This window comes from Telopea speciosissima, chromosome 5, assembly GCF_018873765.1.
Source record: "Telopea speciosissima isolate NSW1024214 ecotype Mountain lineage chromosome 5, Tspe_v1, whole genome shotgun sequence".
Classification (NCBI taxonomy): Eukaryota; Viridiplantae; Streptophyta; class Magnoliopsida; order Proteales; family Proteaceae; genus Telopea; species Telopea speciosissima.
This window is the reverse complement of record NC_057920.1, coordinates 56393913-56404951: the sequence shown is the minus strand read 5'-3', so window position 1 is coordinate 56404951 and position 11039 is coordinate 56393913. Positions and strand designations below refer to the sequence as shown.

Genomic DNA, 11039 nt, shown 5'->3' with positions numbered 1-11039 from the left:
AAAAAAAATCCTGAATTTTAAAATGGATGTCGTTTTCCAACTTTTTGTATTGCATTTTAATAAATATTTTTTCCCACTTCTAATCGTTGTGCAATTTTGTATTGATTATCAATAAATCCCATAAAATATTTTACTTCGAAAATAAAACAACATAAATGATCTCTTCCTTGTTTAACCACTTGAACCCATGGATAGCATGATTAACAAGCAGGCTTTTGTTGGGTTGGGCTCGATCTCTGATAATTACATGGGTTTTCGACGAATTCCAAATATCCTAACAAATGCAACCTAAATGAGAATTGTGTCAATCTGAGGTGGCTAAAGGGAGACATCCTATTAATGGAAAATCTAATTGTTTTTTTTTTTTTTTTGGATCTATCCTACTTAAGAATCCATAGGCCAACTACAAGCTAAGGGGACGGCTAAGACAAACCAACAATCTAAAACTATCGGGAAGGGGGGGGGGAGGGGGTGAGAGAGGAGTTGGTGGAAAATCTAATTGTTCAGCATATATATTTGGCGTCCAAGGATGACACTACGTAGTACTGTTGTTTATTTCCAACTAAAAGAAACCACCCTTGAGAACTTCTTTTCCTCCTTTTGTAATAGAAGTAAGTATGCCTTATGTTCTATGGAAGCTAGAAAGTTCTTTTTCTTGATTTCTTTGTTTTCTTTCTGATTCGTCGAAATTCAGAGTTAGTGATGTAGTTTAATATATGTTAAATTAGGTGATGATCATCATCATTCATTGCCATGAGATTTGTGTTTCTTATTTTCCAATACCAAATATGCAAATCTAAATTCATTAAGCTTTAATTACAAAACATAATAAACAATTAAATATAACAAAAGGTTTTATGCACGGTTGTGTATGTACATGGTCATTTTTTTTTTGTTTCTCTTTAGTTTTATAAATATATTCTTCCCCCTCCCCTTCCCAAAATACATAAACTCTGATTGTACCTTCAACCATTGGATGGGGGATAAATGGAGATGTGTAATTAGAATTCTACCCCATACTATTCTAACGGTTGAAAAGTAGGGATGTAAATGGATAACCGAAATCCGAATCCGAATTCGCATCCGTATTCGTTTAGGGGCATCCGTATTCGGTTAGAGATATCCGGAAAATAATCCGAATACTCCGATTAAAATCCGTCCGTAAAAAAATCCGAATACTTAATAATAAAAAATTAAGTAAATAATGATTTCAAGGGTTTTTGAAGATTAAATAAGTTCTAGAATATGATGAAAAGAGAATCATGATCTAAGAGATATGGATTGAGAGTGAATTGTATCCGCTAGGGGGAGGAAGGTCCGGGTTACACAAGGCAGAGATGTAAACGGATGGTAGAAAATTCGAATCCGATCCGCATCCGAATCCATTTAGAGGTATCCGTATTCGACCAGGGAATATCCGGCTCCGATCACAGCCAATCCGTATCCGATCCGTTTACATCCCTATTGAAAAGCACAACTGTGTATGTATTCGACCGTACATAAATACTTGATCCATGAAATATAATAGACAAAATGTCTCAAAACAATATAAATAATTGCAAAAGATTTTGGCCCAAATGAATCTCAAAATAGTATAAATAATCAAGGATGGTTTTGGACAGAATTGATAATTCAGTGTAGGATTTTCTGCATTTTCTCCTCCTAAATTCTAGTGGTTGGTCTAAGGTAGAAAATGGTAATCTGTTTTCCATATTGTTCTCTTGTACATACAAATTAACAACATAAACAACCCTTTTGTTCACTATAAAATGGTTAAGGGTTAAAATGGTCGAATCTATCATGATAGGCAACAAATGTCTGATTAGGACTGACGTTAGCCATGGGATCATTTAAGACACAATCAGCTAAAGTGGACATTAAAGCCTATGAAACAAAACATCAAATATATCAATCAAAGTCTCCTCAGTTGTCATGACCCACTTGAGGTGACCTGGGGGTGTTATTCCACATGGATCTCATTGATCATGGGTACTCATCCACTTTTGGTGTATGGGATTCATATTTCATGGACGGTAAAAATCATTTAGGTTAGGGTTTGGGAGTATTATAAATACTTTTAGTGAGAGTAGCTGCAGTCACTTTTCTCTTTTCTCTTTTCTCCACAAGAAAGAGAGCTCTAAGGGAGATTTGGAAACTATAGAAGATTCTCATCACGGCTGTATAAATTTGATCGTGGATTCGCAACTGTTCTTCATCAACATATGCAGGTGCAAGGTACACATCGGTTCTTTTCTCTTTATTTTGTTATATCGTGTTCTAAGCTTATCAACTTCCATCACGAGATGGCCCTGGTCAGCTCTCTCTCTCTCTCTCGAACTCATTCAAAGCCAAGGGCGTAACTCGGTTCAGGTCCGGTTATTCGGTTTAATTTTAATTCGGTCCAAAAGAGTGTTAATGTGAACCAAAATCGAATCGAGAACTAGTTCGATTTTAAAACTGTGTACTTAATTCGAACCGATGGTTTAATTAGGTTTGGTCTGTATTTAGTTCGGTTTTGAGTTCCAATATTTAGTTCATATGAATGTGATTCATTTTGTTCTGAAAAAATATTAGTGTTATAAAACATAATAATATATTAATAATGTATAGCCTAATTCGGTTCGATTTTGGTTTGAACTGATGGTTCCTAAACTAGAATCAAAACTAATTCGAATCACATTTGGAACGAATATATTAGATTCGGATCAATTTAATTTAAATCGAACCACCCTTACTCAACACAGCGAGTGGACTCGGTTTGGTTTTGATAAGATTTATGGACACACTCTCTCTTACACATAATACTGACAATGGCGGCCTGGCCCGGTCCTGCCCAATAAGCCCAGCCCAGGAGTTGTTGGACAGACCTAAGTTATATAGTTAACGTTTATAGTAGGCTGATGCCAGCCCACACCCATGAAAGCTCACTTAATTCAAGGCCGGGCATAGATTTGATAATTTCAAGCAGGCCCAGCCCAATATAATATTTACATTTAGTTGTCCGATATGTATTGGTAGATATGTTCAAAAATCTCATCAATATTGATGCCCTTGTGTGTGCTCTCATTGGCCAAGTGATAAGGCAGTGAACTCTTGCCAGTTAATTAAATATAATTTTATAACTACAATTCACTTCTAAAATATTTTTGCTAAATTTATTGGACACCTATATTTGAAAATTTGTTTAAACAAAGATCAAGCAATTCTCTTCCAAGATATTTTTCTTCTGTGCTCATCCATCCCCAGAAGGTGGCAAGACATCAATAGTGCCTAGCCATATTATTGTAGAAAAAATGGAAGAAAGAGCACCAGAATTTGTGACCAAGTTATTGGAAATGGGTTGTGTTATTTGGAGGGGTCTTCCCAAAGAAATTGGCAATGGTGTCATCACTAGCAAGACATGGAAATATTTTCTACAACTATGGAAGACAAAGATGAAGCAAAAAAGAGGTACATGAAGAGTTGTAATTATTAATTCATAAGGGTTTTTCTAGAGGGCTCAATTATCTATTATGTGGAACCTCATTGGCATTGGGAATAATCCTATATCGGCTAACTCTGTGATCTTGGATGACTTTATATATCAATTGGACCTCTCCACCTAATAGCTTAAGTTTTTGGGTTAGTATGGTAGCGGAGCATCAGACCCATCATGGCAGATTATCTAATGTTTTTTTTTTGGCAAAAATAAGGAGGGGCCGACTAAGATAGTCTCACATTGTTTGGGTATCGAGAGAGCTTGTCGACTATAAGTAGGGGCCAACCCCTTCCATGTAGACGCGTTTTAAAACCATGCAGGTATCGGCCCAAAGCGGACAATATCACATGGACACAACGCTCCTCTCGAACCTTCACATTGGCAGTGTCTGTGGGAACCCCGGGCCATACTCAACAAGCTCACTCGACAGGGGAGGCCTCTATTATGGTAAAAATAAGGAGGGGGTGACTAAGATAGTCTTACATCATTTGGGTATTGAGAGAGCCTGTGGCTTATAAGCATGCACCAACCCCTTCCATGTAGACTTGTTTTAAAACCGTGCGGTCCTCAGCCCAAAACAGACAATATCACATAGATGCAACACTTCTCTCAGACTTTAACGTCTGGACAAACTTTTTTCTCAAAAATTTCAATTTAGTTTGGATTCATTTTGTTGTGGGTTTTCCTATAGGGCTCAAGAAAGTCTACCTTGTGGCTCTATCAATTTCAACAAGGATGGGAGTGCAGAACTTGTATATGAACCCATGAATCCGATCCGAAGATTTGAAGAAAGGAAGGTCTGGTTTAATACCATCGTAGATTTTGAGGGAGAATTCTGTTTCACCTTTGGGGATAGAAATGCTATTCCATCTGAAGCCATGGATACTTACAGACAAATCTTGAATGAGAATTGTGTGGATATCAAGTGGCAAAAGGGAGATATCTTGTTATCTTGTTACTAGATAATGGTTAAGCTTCATAAATATGATAGCAGTTGATTTTGGCTCAAATGAATCTCAAAATAATATATAAAATCGTGGATGGATTTCGACAAAAATGATAATTCAATATTGATTTTCTCTTTATTTTCTCCTTTTGGATTCAAGTCTTGGTTTAAGGTAGAAGATGGTATTGTTCTATTGTACAGACAAATTAACAACATAAACAACCATAGAAATACTGGATTTTTCCACACTATTGTTAACTTGCCTTTGCAAAAAATTATGTTGGTCAATTTGTGATCAGCATAGGTTGTTGGTGACTAATATATACCTGTTAAGGCTAAAATTTTTGCATTTCATTTTCGATTTATTTATACTACTTCAATTAATCCTCCGGATCTTCAATTTGGATCCTCTACTGCCGAGCTGCCCGATAGGACCGTGCTGCCTAGACACGGCGAGACATGCAATGACCACCTTACCCCTGCCCAAGCGCCTTGCTCGAGTGGGGGTAAGGCGATCATTACACGCCTCACCATGTCTGGGCAGCACGATCCTGCCGGGCAGCTTGGCAATAGAGGATCTGAATCCCTAGATCTTCCTTTTAATTACAGTTTCTTTAATTAATTGTGTGGTCTTTGAAGATGACAATTATGCTTTGATCTCCCCTCCTTCAGATGATGAAACTAAAAGCATTTTGTTTAGCATTGGTGTTTGAGCCATTTTTTTTTTTATCATCAACACTAGAATCTTATAAACAAAAATGTTATTAGTTTTTGTTCATAAGTTTTTTAGACTGTCACCTTGCCTATTGGAGTTAACCATACTCGTCTAAGTTAATTCTAACAGTTATCCCATAAAAAGAAAAAGCTATTTTAGTAGATATTTTCGTCCAAATAGTCTTTGTACTGCCTCACCAACCACTCCCGATGCAAAGAGTTTATTTGTGTTATTGTGTGATATTTATAAGCAGATTTCTGATTTTCGATCTATTTGCATTGTTAAGAAGTCCATGAAGATAATATTAGTAGTTGATAAATTGGCTAAGGAATTAGTAGAATTTTTTATGATTAAAAAACAAAAACATTGTGTTAACTTTAAAATGGATGAGGGTTGAAATGCAGTAATCCTTCGATCTATCATGATAAGGCAACAAATTTCTGATTAGGACTGACGTCAGCCATGAGACCATCTAAGTCTTTTTGGTAGAATGGGACCATCTAAGTCACAATCAGCTAAAGAAGACATCAAAGCTTTACCAGATGAAACAAATATCAAATATATCAATAAAACTCTCCTCTTCATTTCCACGACCTTTTATAAGGATGAGAGGGGGGGGGGGGGGTGTGGGGTCCATATGGGTGTCAAAGTTCAGCTCGAACTACTTGGACTAATCAAAATCAATTAGTTCAGCTTAGGACAATCCAAATTGAATCCTTATCGATTTGGTTTTATATTGGATTTTATGAAATCGATTGAAAATAAAACCAAATTGGATCGATCGAAATCTATAAACAAACCAAATTCAATAAAAATTGAGACCAAATCGATAGTAATCTGATAAGAACCCCCCCCCCCCTCCGGAAGTAAAAAATTCTCCATTGATTTCCTTATGTATACATGTAGGATTGAAATTGGATTAGATCGAAAACCCAATAATAGTCTGATTACAAACCAATAAGAAATCGGATTAAACTGAGACCAAAGTTGTTATTGGTGAAGCCTAATTTTGGTCCAAAATATACAGTTGAGATCTTTGGAGGGCCATTTCAACCTCGAAACGATCTTGGATTACCGAAAAATGGCATACGTCCCTGTTGATTTGGCAATTTCTGGGTCTAGAGGTATTCTTGTACTTCTTTGGGTTAGAGCTTCTCCATATAATGTTCTTATCTCTGAGTGGACTGTAAGAGATTGTAACATTTCCAGAGAATAGCGAGATTCGTTCTGTTGCTCGATTGTAGATGTAGCTTCTATCTTGGGGGTGAACCACATAAATCTTGTATATTTGTATGTGCTTGTTTTTTCCTGTTTTTCGTATTTTTTCTGCAAATTATCATTTTTGGTGTTATTTTCTGAACAAAAATTTTGTTAACTGTTTGATTTCAAATTCAACCAATAACCGATTGAAATCAACTCAACCCAATTAAATCTGAACCAAACCGATTGATTGACACCCTTAGACGGAAAAACTAAAGAATCCAGAATTTTGCTACTAAGTTATCACAAAAATAAAAATAAAATAAAATAAAAAATTTGCTACTAACATAAAAAACAAAAATGACCCACCTGTGGTGATGGGTGTGATTGTTGGTGCAGTACACATGTTCTCCACCGAAGATCAAGATGCAAACAAGTACCCATGGAGCCCACTAGAGGTCTCTTTAAAAGCAAACAATTAGAGGAGAGAAAGAGAAAGGGAAGTGGGAGTTGTGAAGGAGAGAGATGGAGTTTGTGGAAGGTAAGATAGAGGAAGAGAAGGTGTTTGGGGATGGATTGGTGTTCCCAAAGACACTGAACCCTCCAAAGGATGGAATTGAGGGAGAGATTAATTATGGAGTGAATGAGTTGGTAGAGATGGTTAGAGAGAAACAAGAATGGCTGAGTGAGGTGCTGCAACGACACTCGGCGGTTCTGTTGAGGGGATTTGGAATTGGTTCGGCAGAAGAGTTTGGGAAAGTGGTGGAAGCGTTTGGATGGGAGGAGATGGAGTACGATGGGGTTACAACTCGCCTCAAGGTTGCTGATAGGGTTTACACCGCCAATGAAGCTCCTCTTCATAAGCTTATCAACTTCCATCACGAGATGGCTCTGGTCAGCTCTCTCTCTCTCTCTCTCTCTTCCTTCCCCTTGGTAGTTGTAGTTGCCCTTGGGGGATCTGAATAGACCCAAAATAAAAGTGTAAATCAGTTTGGTTTTGGTTCAATCCAAGAGTGTTAGTGTGAACCGAGAACCGATTCGTTTATAAAACTGTTCATTTTGGTTTTGCCTTTTATTTGTTAGGTTTCGGTTCATGTGCGGTTCAGTTTCGGTTCCAGTATTTGGTTCATATGCATGTGGTTTTTTTTTCTCTGAAAGTATAATTGGGGTTCTGTTCTCTGTACCGTAGTGTAATCTGCGTTCAGGCACACAAGGGTGAGCGTAATGACCACCTTACCCCCTGTACAGGCTGCCTATGTGCCGACAGGTCGTAGGCTACGCTGCGGCCCAAAGAACATTCTCCCTACTATAATATATTAGTATATTTATAAAATGGCCTAATTCGGTTCGATTCGATGGTGCCTAAGCTAGAATCGAATTGAATTGAATTTAAATTCTATATTCTATAACCAAATTTGGACCAAATTTATTCAGTACGATTTGGCTTGTTCAGTATGGTTTTTATTTTTTATTCTGATTCTAATTTGACACCCTTACATAAATGCAACCTGTCAACTCGGTTTGGTTTGGATAGACTCATGGCACTCTCTTACATGTAATACTTACAATCAGTGGCCTGATCTGGCCCTGCCCGAAAAGCCTAGCCTAGTCTGTGTTTGTGTAGACCTAAGTTATATTAGTTTTAGGACTAATTTTCCCTCCACCCATAGAGGACGGTTCACCTACCTTCTTAGGTCACAAATCCCTCCTATGGTTTTCGTATGTTCTAAAATGCCCTCCTGAATCCTGATACCCTTTTCCGCCCTCTCCCGCCCTGTGGTGAATGGGATCTCATTCACCGTGGATGGAGGAAAACTTGGTCCTTAGTTTTAATGTTTATAGTAGGCTAATGCCAGCCGAGTGATTAGATACAAGTTTATACTTACAATTCTCTTCTAAAATATTTTTGTTAAATTTATTTGACATCTATATTTGGAAATTTGTTTAAATAAAGATCAAGCAATTCCCTTCCAAGATATTTTTCTTCTGTGCTCAACCATCTCCAGAAGGTGGTGAGACATCAATAGTGCCTAGTCACATTATCGTGGAAAAGATGGAGGAAAAAGTGCCAAAATTCATGACCAAGTTATCGAAAATGGGTTATGTTACTCGGCGGAGTCTTCCCAAAGAAATCGACAATGGTGCCATCACTAGCAAGACATGGAAATGTTTTTTCCAAACGGAAGACAAAGATGAAGCTAAAAAGAGGTACGTTGCAATTATGCTTCATAAGGAAAAGAGAGTTTCTCCACATGGTCCACAATTAAAGGTTTTTCTAGAGGAAAAATATCTTCTTCGACTGCAACTCCTCTCAAACCACTCATCCAACGGCGGAGAGGATTTAGACATGCATAACCAGATGTTGACACCTCACATATCTGTTATATGGTACCTTATTGGTTTTGGGAATAATCCCACATCAACTAATTCTGAGACTATAGATAACTTCATATATTAGTTGGGCCTAAAGATGTAAATCAGTTTGGTTTTGATTTTTTTGTTCGATTTTGGTTCAGTTCAAGATACAACATGTGAGAATTAAAACCGAACCAAAATCGGATAAGAGCCTATTTTTCAAACCAGAACGAAACCGACTCAGTTCAATTTATGTTCGATTTTTATTTGGTTCTAACCTGACGTGTATTTTGTTTGGACCCGATTTTAGGTGTTTGGGCCAACTTTTTACGTTTTCAACCTAAAAAAATAAATTATTCGTTAGGACCATAATCTATCAAACTTTTTCCACATTAAAAGGGAATATAATTTATCATCCACATTGACTAGAACATTAAAAAAAAATAATTTATTAATTACCAAAAAAATAATAATAATAATAATTTATTCGGTTTGAAAATGGGTAATTCTGTTTGTTCAACGTTTTCATTTACAAAATCAAAATCGAACTGAGAAAAGATTCCACATTTTTAACTCAGCACCGAACTAATTTGTTTGGACCGGTTTTAAAGTCGTTTCGGTTTCGATTCTTTATTGACATCCTAGTTGTGCCTTTTTCACCCAATTGCTTAAGCTTTTAGGTTGGTCACTTCAATATAGTACCAGAGCATAATCCTATTATGGCAGCCTATTTGGAGATAACTTTTTTCTTTAAGATTTCAATGAATTTTGGATTCATTTTGTTTTTATTGGGGGTTTTCCTATAGGGCTCAAGAAAGGCTACCTTGTGGCTCTATCAATTTCAACAAGGATGGGAGTGCTGAACTTATATATGGACCAATGAATCCGGTCCGAAGATTTGGAGAAAGGAAGGTCTGGTTTAATACAATCTTAGGTTATGAGGATGACTTCAGTTTCACCTTTGGGGATGGAAGTGCTATTCCATCTGAAGCTATGGACACTTACAGACAAATCTTGAATGAGAATTGTGTGGATATCAAGTGGCAAAAGGGAGATATCTTGTTAATTGATAACCTATGTACTCAACATGCTAGGCGTCCTGGGAAACCGCCACGTCTTGTATTAGTGTCTGTATGCAAATAAAGTAGACTTGCATGATAATATTTCCTCTCTCCTCTCACTCTCAATTTATAGATGAGGTTTGAAGTGTGATAATGAAGGGTGGAACTTGTTATCACCAAATAGTGAACTAAGAATTTGTTATCTGCTTTTTTGTCTTGATAGTATTTATGTGAAATGACATGAACTATCCTCATTGGGTAAAAAAATGTGTTATCATAAAAGGGCAAAAAAGTAAAGTTATGATTTTCTTTTCACCAATCTTGGTTACAACAAGATTTTTCCTAGATGATTTGTAGATTAGGGCTTACTTCAGTAATCTTTTAGTTGAAATGAAGTTTTTAAGGTATTTCCATTTGATCTATAGACAGTTATTTGAATGGGCTGGACTGGGAGTAAATTACTTCTAGGCATGTTCATTAATTCATTCATTTTGGGTTTTGTTTAGCTTGTAAGGGTCAATTGCCCAACCCACAAATATTTGCCAAAACCCAACCGGCTGAAAAATGAAAGAGTAGTGGTAGGATAACCCCAGGTAAGGGTGTCAACGTGGGACAAAATCGAGAACCGTCCCTGAATGAACCGAGCCAAATAAAATTTAATTACAATCCGGAACTAAAATGTAGGAACTGAATTTGGTTCGCTTCAATTGGCGTTCCAGCATTGACTTTTTTTTTGTACAATTCTACCACAAAAAAAAAAAAGTTATACAAAACAAACAAGTTTACAAGAAAAGCAAGTGTAAAACAAATTCAACCTACTTGCTTTGTAATATTTTTTCTTTTCTAAAGTGAATCTAAATAATTTTTCCATTTTATTTATTCTGTGAACCATGTAAATATTGTAGAGTTGGGCTCACATTCACTTACTTGAATGGCTCAAAGTTGTTCAGAAGGAATCCACTCCATGTGAGTCCCACAGAGTGAATTCCATCTGAACGGTTGTGAGCCATTCTCGTACGTTCATGTACGTGAACGGTGATCCTGACTCATATATTGTACTGTCACACATAAAATCATTGGACGGGAGAAAATCCCCATCAAAATACCAAAACACCATCGGATCCGGCTCCTCTCTAGGGAGCTCAGGGCCCAAGGGGCATCCAAGGGTTGAGTTGTACCGCACACATCTCGATGCATGCCTAGAGATGTGTGCGACACAGCTCAACGGATGGATGCCCCCTTGCGCATGTTGGGCTCCCTGGAGAGAAGCTCAATCCAAACACC

General features: G+C 37.1%; 2 protein-coding genes across 2 annotated transcripts; both read left to right on the top strand.

Moving 5' to 3' along the window:
• The first annotated feature begins 2284 nt into the window (after positions 1–2284).
• LOC122661237 (clavaminate synthase-like protein At3g21360) lies at positions 2285–4316 on the top strand. The gene is made up of 3 exons (XM_043856580.1): positions 2285–2312; positions 3195–3450; positions 4170–4316. The coding sequence occupies exons 1-3, from the start codon at positions 2304–2306 to the stop codon at positions 4244–4246; spliced, it is 342 nt and encodes a 113-aa protein (XP_043712515.1). The 5' UTR covers positions 2285–2303; the 3' UTR covers positions 4247–4316.
• Positions 4317–6828: 2512 nt separating this feature from the next.
• Positions 6829–9858, top strand: LOC122661236 (clavaminate synthase-like protein At3g21360). The gene is made up of 3 exons (XM_043856579.1): positions 6829–7233; positions 8294–8547; positions 9501–9858. Exons 1-3 carry the CDS (start codon positions 6865–6867, stop codon positions 9835–9837), a joined length of 960 nt encoding a protein of 319 aa, XP_043712514.1. The 5' UTR covers positions 6829–6864; the 3' UTR covers positions 9838–9858.
• The last annotated feature ends 1181 nt before the right edge of the window (positions 9859–11039 follow it).